At 42.0% G+C, this 12503-nt stretch overlaps 1 protein-coding gene across 1 annotated transcript in view; it reads left to right on the top strand.

Annotated features, from left to right (window-relative positions):
• ENDOD1 (endonuclease domain containing 1) overlaps positions 1-7626 on the top strand; it is a 42577-nt gene extending 34951 nt beyond the window's left edge. The window contains exon 2 of the mRNA XM_003910572.5: positions 3365-7626. Within this exon, the coding sequence (XP_003910621.2) occupies positions 3365-4567 (1203 nt within the window). The 3' untranslated portion in view covers positions 4568-7626. The remainder of the gene's footprint in view (positions 1-3364) is intronic.
• Positions 7627-12503: the final 4877 nt, after the last annotated feature.

The raw sequence follows: 12503 nt of genomic DNA, 5'->3' as shown, positions 1-12503 counted from the left end.
GATATTCTGTCTCAATTTTAAACACTATGTTCTATCTTGTCATCAAACCATAGAACCAGGTTTGGAGTTCATAAGAATATAGTAAACATGAATATGAAGTTCTGAAGAAAGCAGGGGAAGGGGAGGGAAAATGTGCCCAAAGCTGCCTGTATTTCTGGAGCATATGTTTTAGTTACTTTGCCTTGGAAGGCCTAGGGCAGTAGGGTGCACAGGACCCAGTATAGAATTGGGCCATGGCCTTCCCAGCCACCTTGGTTCCATCCTGGCTTATTTCCCATGTAAGTGTATGGGAAATTTCCCTGTGGAGTTGGGCAGAAAAGGCCTTACCTGGTTGTCAGGTGCAAAGCTGTGGCTGAAATCTGAAGCCCCGTGAACTCAAGTGATCTAAGAGGATGCTGAAACACCCAGCTTAGTCTCCTCTGATTGCAGCACTGGAAGACCATGCATAGCAGTTGGGGAGTGAATCAACCCCCACAGTCTTTTATAAGTCCATTGTAAGTCCTGGTTTTTGCTTAGCAACGGGACACTTTGTCTCTTACACATGCAGGCACATTCTCTCTCATTTACTTCTTTCTTATTTGCTTCCCTTTTTTATCCTCTCCTGTTCTCCTTCTGCCTCTTTCTTTTGCCTCTTCCCCTTCCTCATCCAAGTCCCTCTTCTCTGCTCATTTTTTAGGCCTTCATCAACCCCTGTAGGCACGTTTCACCCTTGGGTGGCTCTTGGGCTAAAGACACTCCAGCGTGCTCCCGCAGTGCTCTGCCACAGGGTTATCAATTCAAAAACAATCTTTAGTTTCCCTAGAAGGAATGAAGGCACTGCACCAGGTTAAATGCATACAAAATGCCCCAGTAACCATGGAGAAATGTACATCAACCCCGACCTTACACCCAAGTCTTGTAGATCTTGGCTCTGCTATATCCTGGTCTTATGATTAAAAAATGAGGCTGATGTTTCCTTGGGATGTATCTTTCAGATATAAGAGAGCAGAGACAGCAGCTTAACCAAGTGAATGAGCTTCTTATCTCTATCCTACAAGGGATGTGGTAGCAGTGAAGAGCACCCAGGATCATTGCTCCTTCTAAGAATGGGGGAAGGCATGGAGTTGAATGAGTAGGGTCAGCCGATAGATTACTCCATTAGGTTTCAGCAAATATACCAAGTTGTTTATCCATTGCCCTCAATACCCCTACGCGTACCTGCAAGAGAGTGTCTTCATTTGCCATTGCAGAGCCAGAGAGATGCACAGTTGGACTGCCCTCAGACTAGAGGTACAGCACAATTCCTATGGCTTTGACTCCCCTTGGGGTTTATTTTATGTTTAGTGAGTAGCACCAATTTTAGAGAATCAGTTACCAATAATTTACTCATTTTAATTAGGTTTGTATTTTTTAATTTCCTTTTGAAAGTAACACATATTATGGGTTGATGTGGGTAGGGAGGTACGAGGAGAGAAACAAGAAAATAGAGGAAAAAATATGACTTGCATCCCCAGGAATCAAACAACCATGTTGACATGTCATATGTTTATTTTCAAAATGTTTCCTTACATACTTGAAGGCTTTTAAAAAGTGATTATTTAATTTTATATCCTGCCCTTTCTTTTCAACGTTATAGCATATATTTTCTCATCATTACGAACCACTTTATAATTGTAAGTGCTTTTTAATGATTGTTTTTGAGATGGGGGTGTCACTCCCTTACTCAGCTTGGAGTGCAGTTGTGCAGTCTCTGCTCACTGCATCCTCTACTTCGCAGGCTCAAGCGATTCTGCCACCTCAGCCTCCTGAGTAGCTGGGACCACAGGTGTGTACCACCATGCCCAGCTAATTTTTTGAATTTTTTTTTTTATAGAAGTGGGGTTTCGCCATGTTGCCCAGGTTGGTCTCAAATGCCCGAGTTTAGGTGATCCACCTGCCTAGGCCTCTCAAAGTGCTGGGGTTACAGGCTTGAACCACCATGCCTGGCCATAATGGTTTTTAATGAGTTTTTTCTTTGATGGATATAACATAATGTTATTTACGAAACCTTTCCCTGTTTTTGAAAATGTGGGATGGTTCCACTTGCTGCTATTATAAATACTGCTGCCTCAGGGCATAAAGATTAACAAGAATGCCTTGAGATTCTATTATGCGTGAGGCCTTGGGCTGGGTTCTGGGGGAATATACATGGTTCCTGATGTCAAGAATTTACAAGTTAGTTTGGGGGATAATGACATAATCCTAAATTAATCCTAAGCACTTTCCTTTTGTCCTTTCAGATAAGATGAAAATAATCATAAATAATATTGAATTTTTTGTAAAAGAAAGCAGAACCAAGACAGGATGTATATATTGATTGCAATTGATATATAGCACATGTCTAGATTGACCAAGACAGAAAATGAATTGTTAATCATAGCAAATATTGGGGAGATTAAGTTCAAACAGCAACTGGTCTAATTTGAATTTTAGTTTTACCTGATAAATATCCAGTAACCAACACCAGACTGTACATTTCCCCCATGTAATTTAAATGCGCTGATTAGAGTTGATTATTTTTCATAAATCCGAAAATGTATAAACATTCATTAGGAACATGTGCATTCAATTGCAACCAACATTGGTGGCTGATTAACTGAGTTGCAGTTCTAACTTTATTGGCCTGTTGAGATCTACTCCCCCCTTGTTTTTTTTTTTTTATAATTACTTTGAAGTTCATGGAAAAGTATTCCAAAGGAGAATTATGAAGTTCATGAAACTACAATATTTTTTGTTTGTTTGTTTTGAGACAGAGTCTTGCTCTGTTGCCCAGGCTGGAGTTAAAATAGTGCAATCTCGGCTCACTGCAACCTCTGCCTCCCTGGTTCAAGTGATTCTCCTGCCTCAGCCTCCCAAGTAGCTGGGATTACAGGCACCCATCACCACATCCAGCTAATTTTTGTATTTTTAGTAGAGATGGGGTTTCACCATGTTGGCCAGGCTTGTCTCAAACTCCTGACCTCAGGTGATCCACCCGCTTCAGCCTCCTGAAGTGCTAGGATTACAAGCATGAGCCACCGCACCTGGCCCCAGACTACAACAGATTTTAAAAAGAACATTATGATGGTGGGTGTGTGTGTGAGTGAAGGGGTGTTACTGTAGAGCAGGGTGGGGTAAACACAGGTAATAGACTAGGAAACAGCCTATCTGAAAGATGCTTTGAAACACCAGGATTTTGGTATATTAGAATGAAGTGTGCATGTGCCAGAGAACCATGTCCTTCCAAACTCAAGCATTTGAAGTAATAGACCAGTGGGGACTTCTCCAGAGTCTGGGCAGGATGATTCTAGTGCTGCCTCTGTGCTGTAAGCAGGGATACATCTCACCACTTGTTTTCTTCTTTCAGATTGATGACCCCAACAGCAACCTTGAGGAGGCGATTAATGAGGCAGAGGCCATCACCTCTGTGAACAGCCTGGGAAGCAAGCAAGCCTTGAATACAGATTACCTTGATTCTGATTACCAAAGAGGACAGCTATACCCGTTCTCCCTTAGCAGTGATCTCCAGGTGGCCACATTTACTCTCACAAATTCAGCCCCAATGACTCAGTCCTTCCAGGAACGGTGGTATGTGAATCTCCACAGCCTAATGGACCGGGCTTTGACCCCACAGTGTGGCAGTGGGGAAGACCTATATATCCTCACAGGCACAGTGCCCTCAGACTACAGAGTTAAAGACAAAGTGGCAGTCCCTGAGTTTGTTTGGCTGGCGGCCTGTTGTGCTGTCCCTGGAGGTGGCTGGGCCATGGGCTTTGTCAAGCACACCAGGGACAGTGACATCATAGAAGATGTGATGGTAAAAGATCTTCAGAAACTGCTTCCATTTAACCCTCAGCTGTTTCAGAACAACTGTGGTGAGACTGAGCAAGACACAGAGAAAATGAAAAAAATCCTGGAAGTGGTTAACCAAGTCCAGGATGAAGAACGAATGGTGCAATCTCAAAAGACTTCTAGTCCCCCCTCTAGCACCAGGAGCAAGAGGTCTGCTCTGTTGCCTCCAGAGGCATCTGAGGGAAGTAGTAGCTTTTTGGGAAAACTCATGGGCTTCATTGCTACCCCATTCATCAAGCTTTTTCAATTAATTTATTACCTTGTGGTAGCAATCCTGAAGAACGTTGTCTATCTCCTGTGGTGTGTTACCAAGCAGGTGATAAATGGCATAGAAAGTTGTCTTTACCGCCTGGGGTCAGCCACCATCTCATACTTCGTGGCCATTGGGGAAGAGCTGGTGAGCATTCCCTGGAAGGTGCTGAAGGTTGTGGCCAAAGTCATCAGGGCTATTCTCCGGATCCTTTGTTGTCTGCTGAAGGCCGTTTGCCGAGTTCTGAGCATCCCTGTCCGTGTCCTTGTGGATGTGGCCACTTTCCCTGTGTATACCATGGGCGCTATTCCAATTGTATGCAAGGACATTGCACTGGGCCTTGGTGGCACTGTCTCACTGCTCTTTGACACTGCTTTTGGTACCCTGGGTGGCCTATTTCAGGTTGTTTTTAGTGTCTGCAAGCGGATTGGCTACAAGGTTACTTTTGACAATTCTGGGGAGTTATAAACTCAAAAAACTAATAGTATCCAGTCACAGTGAATTTGAAAGCTGGAATATTTTGTCTTTACAATGGGTTTCTGCTCACTGTCAGTTATCATTATATTTTGGCCTTTGGTGGGGATGTCTGCTTGTTTTTGCAAAAGAAGATGGCAGAATTTAGACTTGACAGAGGAGAAATGCTCAGGGTGAGATTAGGTGTAGTAATCTGCTGTTTACCTCCAGTTATGTGTGCAAACTCCCAAGCCACTAATAACTTCAGTTATGCACTCTGACATAGATGACCACCTGAAACGCACTGGTATTTATTTCTGATGATTAAAAATTATAGGAGAGGGAAGAATTAGAAAAAGAACAACTTTAAACCAAAGGTGTCTGAGAAAAGGACAAAGGGAGCTTGTTCTTCCCATTGCTTTTTGTGATTTAAGGCAAAACAGATAAAAAAAAAAAATTCTGCAGCCAATTTCTCAGCATTTGCTTATCTTTCTCCCCAATTTAACTGACCTTGGTGGAATGCAGATAATGCCTCTCTGTTGAAATGACCTTGTGGGGATGTAGAATTTTCTGTATCTCTTAGCTTTTCTTGGCTCTCAAGGATATGTACAGTTTTCATTTTCTCCAAAGTTGAATTTTGCTACATTTTTCTTTTAGGTGATTATAAGCACTTTTTAAAAAATCATTTTTAGGTAATGGTAAGCATTTTATGCCAAATGTGGCGTAACAGAGTTTGAATTGAAGGGCAAAGGGTTTTTTTTTTTTTTTTTTTTTTTTTTTTTTTTTTGCACCTTGAATAGTATAATACAGTCCTCTCAGGTGAAAAGAAGAGAAGAGAAGGTGGACAGCCCTGCTCTTAGTAGGTGCTGCAGATCCAAGGACATCTTTTGCCCAGCTTGGATTAACTTGACGTGTCTCCCTGCCTGACAAGGTTGAACTGAAAGATCCATATGTTAAGCTAACATGAAAATTCATATTCTGCAACATACTAGATTTTTCTAATGCATTGAGTACGTAAGTACCTAGTACAGTAAAAATACTCTGACTTATGTCCCTAAATGGTTGTTTTGGTACAACTATATAGAAAAGAGCCACAAAATAAAGATAAAAATTATTCTGGCCATCTCTGAAAAAAATATATAAAATATTTAAGAATAATTATATCTTAGGAAATTATTTTTATAGTGTGTTTGAGGCTACAAACATAACTCCCCCATTAATACAAGTGAAATGTGAGAGCTCATTCTCAAAATTTTTTTGATCAAGCACTTGTCATTTTAAATCTTGCACTAAAAAATGTAACAAGAGGGACCAAACTTTGCTTCCCACAATCGGGGTGGAATCATCTGGATTTTTCTGAATGTTTTAAAGAATTGCTGAGAGGTAGGAAACAGCCAAGTATGAAATACTGATCTTAGAGCTACAGCCCAGGATCAATCAGAAAGTTATATGCAAAAGTTCGGGGTCCCAACAAGGAGAGAACATGTCAGCCATTTGCATGGGGTCGATGAATGAGAAACATGAGCTTAGCAAGAGTTACATTTTGCAGAAAAATAGCAGAGTCACACCCAGAGTAGAACAGCAGCCAGCAAGCTGCCATCCTGATCGATTTGTGGTGCAAGGTTAGGGAGCATGGGCACCACATGAGTCCATGCTAGGGAGATATGCACCAGCCTTATCTAAGAAACTTAAAGCAGTATTTTACCAACACTTGTCTTAGGGAGCATAAAGTTTGGATGTCCCTTTATTTCAGCAGTGTGAAGGTAAAGGGTGAGGGTTTGACTTGATACTGATTGGTCAAGAATCCTGCTGGATAAAGAAAAGGAATTTTAGAAGTGACCAGAGGGACAGTCCAGCCAAACTATTATTTGATAAGGAACCTGAGGCCCCTTAGTTTCATGGCTAACTGAGAGCAGATTAGGAGCCAACATTGTTTGCACATGTCCCATCACACCTGGGGTGTCAGACATGGGAAGTTCGTGCTTTTATTCAGCTGCCTCCCTGGACCATGGCAAGATTTCCTCATCCATCAAACAGACTCCAGGCCCTGACTAATCAGTTGGATTTGGCTTGTGTGATGAAAACAATTAGCCGTCCACGTACAACATTATGCTTACTGCATCCCAGGGAAACTTAATTCCCTCCTAGCACATATTTGCATACTGAAAGGCCCGAAAAGGGCATCCGTGGCAGCTTGAGCCCCTTAGCACCATGTAAGGAGCACAGCATCCAAACGGCTTCTTGAGAACCATTTGGGAATGTCTTCTTTTTCACATCCAATTGTTTAGTGTCTATTTATTCTTGCATGACCTGTTTTGAAATCTAAAAAGGGACAATAAAGCAAAAAGTATCAGTAAGATTAGGTGGCTGAGACCCACTGCCCGGAGCTACTAGTGTGGCTGTGCCCATGGGTCTCTGGAACCATCTGCATTGGACCTGAAGCCACAGCAGGTGGCTGGACTGCTGCCCTGTTCCTAATGAGCTACGCTGGGCTTTCAGGTAGGGGCTGGGGTTGATGAACCCCAGCTCTGGCTTAAAGATCTTGCTGTGGCTCTGTTATGTTCTGAGGCCTTGGGATCAGCCTCTTCCTCATTATGGAGCTGATTTTCTAGTCTGTGGATCAGCTATGCCTTTGGACACTTCTCTTTTTCATTGTGCCTTTTGAATGTTGGCTTCTCACTCAGCATCAACCATTTCCATGTAAATGCAGACTAGGGAGTTGGGAGAAGGAACCAAAGTGCAGCACCCTGCATTTATTCAGTCATTTGTTCATCTGTCAAACACGTATTTGGACATCAAGGTTGCAGAGATCAACAATGCATGGATTCCATCTTTGAGGAGTTCAAAGCCTAGTGGAGAGAACACATAATACAGTTGTACTTGTAACAAGTAAGTGCTGCAGTAAAGGTACTAATAGCATGTTCCTTGGAAAAGAGGAAGAGAAACCACAAAACCATGGAAATTAGGGAAGCCTTTACAGAGGGTGTGACAAAACTCAATTTGACATTTTCAAGCTATGTACAATGCTGTGCACCTTGCAGATGCTCAATAAAGTAATTATTGACAACTTTTTAGCAGTTCTGTAAAATATCTAAAAGGGGAGAATCCTAATGGTTGAAATGAGGCTTGGGGACTGTGAATTTTTGCCATTTTCTTCTTGATCCACATTAATTCAAGCAGCTTCCAGTCATATCTGACTTTTGTTCATTTCTTTAAATGTTTGTATCATACATGAGAAAACAGAGAGAAGTCTAGATCAGTGAAACAGGCCTTAGAACTATTTTTCAATGTTATTGCTCTGCAAAGTATTTGGGACAATAAGTGTTTTTGGTATCTTTCATAATTAAGCACCAAAGACTTACTGCTTCACTGAATCTGAATCGCAGAGAAAATTATAGAACCACTTTTATTTGTTTGTTTATTCATTTGGAAACTCCCACAGTGAGAGAAATTACAAGCAGTCTCTGATGGGGGCTGGTCCTCTCTGTGGCCTTTAGTAGGGTGGTCCTCTGGGGTGGAGGTGGCAGTAATTCTTGGCTGCCTTCCCAGGGTGGGCAGCATCTTGCCCAAGCTCACCACAAAATATGTGTTTTTTCAAATGTTACACTACCAGCAATGTAGTGTGGACTGCTTGCCTTTCATTAATGGGTTCTCAGTCTTCCCATTGTCTCTCTCTGTAGGTATTTTCCCCCAGGTCATGGATTGATGTCTAACAACACTACCCTCCAAGTCAATTTTTAAGCTTAAATTTCAACAAAGAAAGTGCTCATAACCACTTGTCATCCTCAATTATCCACGGTGAGGAGGTGGATGTAAGATGACTTCCGGAGGTCAGTACTTCCTTGTGGCTAAGAGCCCACACTGCAGAGTCAAAATGATGTAGGCACAAATCCTGGCTTCCCCACTATTGTGTGATCTTCGGCAAGTTACTCACCTCGGCTTTCTCATCTATACAATTATGAGTACCTACCTCAGAGGGTTGCTATGAGCATTAAATGAGTTTATGAACATAAAGCATTCATCACTTACCATGCTTGGCACATGGTAAGTGCTCAGCAAATGTTAAATTGTTGTTGCCAGATCTGTGGTGGGCAATGATATTTACACTACTTGGACAAAATTGGTTTGATGGTGCCTTAGAGGTCAGGATGTCTCTAGAACAACGCTGTAAGAACCAGGATCAAAGTATGGTCTGGGAGTCAAAGTCATGAATGAAAATGAAACAAGCCAGAACCTCATCAGTGGTGTCTATGAATCTGAAGGTACAGGTGAGGGTTGGACCTGGAGTCTCAAAAGAGGAGGGTCAGAAAACTGAAACTCAGCATGTGTCCAGCACTATTTATTCAATTTTATTTCATAATCAAGCCTCCAAAATCCAAACGCATTGTCAGCATCTGCTTTGAAGGTAAGCACTGCAGGTAGGATGAGGCAACCCAAAGATGGTATTGAGAAAGAGGCAGAGCCTCTTGGACGCTGTGCCTAGTGAGTGTGGGTTGGTGGGGGAAAGGCAGGTGATCATTCTGGTACAGGGCCTTGGGGTTAACTAGTTTTAGTTGCTCTATGACGCTTTTGGGGAAGTCTTCAAACCTTTGTGAGATTTAATTCCTTATCTGTAAAATGTGGGTAATAAAAATATCACCCCATAGGGCTTTTGTAAAGATCAAGTGAAATCAGCTTTGTAAACTATTAACTATCATAAAAATATAAAGATTCATAATTATAAGTTTCCAAGGTTGGTCCTATTTCTTTAAAAATTGGTGCATACTTCCATTTTTTAAAAGGTGAGTAGATGTGAATAAAAATTAAAGTGGTTATTCAGAAAGCATAAATGGCTTAGTCAGAAATTGAGTTTGACAATAAATGTTGAACATTATGCCTTGGGAACTTAAGATCCTCAGAATGCTGCCTCATCCAACTTTAAGTCCTACTTTCTTAACACCCAGTCAATCCCATTTTCAGTAGATTCCTCCACACACCTCATGTCCATTTGCTTTCCTCCTGTCTGGGTCGGCTGAATCATTGAAATGAGTAATAGGCACTGAAACGAAAGACACCGTATGAGTCTTGTAAAACCTGAAAAGAAACAAGTGTGAGACAGTGAACAGTCCTGGTGAATCTCTGAGAACTGGCAGAAGCTGCCTAGACCGCCCCTGGCAGCCTGCACACTGAAGGCCAGCCCAGGCCTGCCACTGACATCTGTCCCTGAGAACATCAGACAGCCGCTTCTGGGCTTTAGTTTATTTAGGCTGTACCAAGTGTGTGTTTCTCCAGCATACGTGCTGAGTTGGCATATCCAGATGTGTTATGTTTACTGCATTTAGAAGGAAACTTGCAGGGAGATAGAAGTCTCAGAAGTGAGGAAGAGGCAGACTTGTGTAAAGGGGAGAGTGCACCCGGAAAACAGGAGCCCTGCGTTTCCCTCCTCTGAGTTACTGTACATTTTCTGGATGTCATCATTGGTATATTTGCAAAACAAGAAGAGAGGGACCATCTCTAGGGTCTTCTCAAATGTCAGGCAACAAATCCTTGCTTTTCAACAAGTACTTTCATATATTTGGGTCACAGAGATTCTGATTGAGTTCTATCAACTTATCTCTCCTATATCTGAGAGTTACCAAAAGTCAGAGAAATTCCCTGTGACATTATCAGGAGGGACAGCGACTGATTGGTCCTGAAAACATCATTATTTTTATTATCATCATCAGCATTTCTTCTCCCCAGGCTTAGAGAATTAATTAGCAGGGTTGCCTTTAGGTGGTGGCCAGCCTAAGAGTAAGAAATATTGGTAATGTTCCTGGCTTCTATTTAACTCCCTCAGTAGCCTGAAGTGTTGCCAGAAGTTTCACCACTTATCACTCTTCCTGTAGGCTAGGAAAACACAAATAATCTGAAAGAAGTTAACATTGCGTCAATGCTAGCAACTTAGGGTAAATGATTTTATGAAATCCTTCCTACTAGCTGGGAACAGTTCTACACGCAAGTCATTGTTTTGATTGGTAAGAGGTGTGGTGGGAACACCATACTGAGAGTCAGGAGGTGCCTGTCTTAGACCAGCATCCTGTGGAACTGGAGCCTTACCCCAAGTGAGCCCTTTATTGTAAGGGCCGGAGACAAAGTGAAGGACCCTGTAAGATCTTAGAAATAAGGCCACAGAATTTCTCTCTAAATGCCTAATATTAGATCAGTCCATAATGGATCAAAGTAGAAATGTACACCTGAAAGAAACAACAAGGGTGTTGGGCCTATTGCACTCATAACCAGTGGTGTGCTGGTAAATGTTGAACCACCAGCTTTCTGTGTTTGCGGGGAGAGCATCCTGATTTGTAATGTTTGCCAGTTTCTGTAGTGTCAATATTTCCATCATGGCTGATGTCAAGCTGCCAATGTGACATCACTGAAAGCAGCATTGGGAAGGTAGGTACACAGCTTGTGCTCCTGAGCTGATGCAAGTCACTGGGAATGTCATCATTGGTACCACCCATACCACTACTTCATTATCCAATTGAGTGCATAAGATACACAGAAGGAATATTTCCAGCAGAAAAGGAGTTGAACAGCTATAGTATGGCAGAGGAAGGAAAATCACTGAGACTGCCCTTTTGAGTACTATCCAGGAGAGAGGAAGGCTTGACAATCTGAACTTTACATATTTTGAAATCCAAAGGCTACCTCCCCAACCCTGTAAAATAAATTTATAAGGTTATTTTAGCTCAGTGCCATTAAACAATAACTTACCTAATGCCTCATTTTCCATCCTGTTCCAGTCAAACAAGCTTCTGCTCATGGCCTGGCTTTCTTTCTTTCTTCTTTTTTATTATTATGCTTTAAGTTCTTGGGTACATGTGCACAACGTGCAGGTTTGATACATAGGTATACATGTGTCATGTTGGTTTGCTGCACCCATCAACGCGTCATTTACTTTAGGTATTTCTCCCAATGCTATCCCTCCCCCAGCCCCCCACTCCCCCAACAGGCCCCAGGGTGTGATGTTCCCTGCCCTATATCCAAGTGTTCTCATTGTTCAATTCCCACCTATGAGTGAGAACATGTGGTGTTTGGTTTTTTGTCCTTGTGATAGTTTGCTGAGAATGATGGTTTCCAGCTTCATCCATGTCCCTGCAAAGGACATGAACTCATCCTTTTTTATGACTGCATAGTATTCCGTGGTGTATATGTGCCACATTTTCTTAATCCAGTCTGTCATTGATGGACATTTGGGTTGGTTCCAAGTCTTTGCTGTTGTGACTAGCGCTCATGACCTGGCTTTCTATGTTAGTTTGCCTCTATGGACCAAGTACACTGAACATACGGATTTCAAACTCTCTTGACAATGCTATACTAAAGCAACTTGAACAAGTGGTTTTTGATTATGTTTTGGCTTCCTGTGTAGCTTAAGAACATAATGTACGTAAGATGATCATGGGAGTGCTGCAGTCTATATATTAGCTCTATTTTTAATGTAAATTAATAAAATGCCATTGTAGTGTTGTCCTTAATCTCTTGTGTGTCCTAGCGTGAATCCTTTTCTTAGAGCCTTATTGCTTCCAGAAGCTCAGCAGAGCCCACATCTGAGCTTTCAGATCTGGAAAATATTTCAGGTTGTGGTATTCAAATCAGCAGAGAGAATTCTGCACAGCCTTGGTTAGCTTTCCCTGAAATACCATGTTTCCATCTCCTGTCTCGGACTCACCTCTAAGCTCTGCAACCTCTATCTGTGAATCAGATGTCACAGGATGTGTTGAAAATCAATGCAAACTCATCCTCTGCCATTGGATGGCAGAATGCATTAGTTAGGATACCTTTGCTTGCATGCAATAGAAACCCCTCTCAAACTAGCCTTGTCCCAAATTTACTGGATCATGTAACAAGAATTTAGAAGGGGCCTCTTGAATCAGGTACTCACATAATGACAGAACTCTATCCGTCATCAACAACTCTGTGTTGTCTTCAT

Source organism: Papio anubis, chromosome 12, assembly GCF_008728515.1.
Source record: "Papio anubis isolate 15944 chromosome 12, Panubis1.0, whole genome shotgun sequence".
NCBI lineage: Eukaryota > Metazoa > Chordata > Mammalia > Primates > Cercopithecidae > Papio > Papio anubis.
The sequence above is the reverse complement of the archived record's forward strand: the minus strand, read 5'-3'. Positions and strand labels throughout refer to the sequence as shown.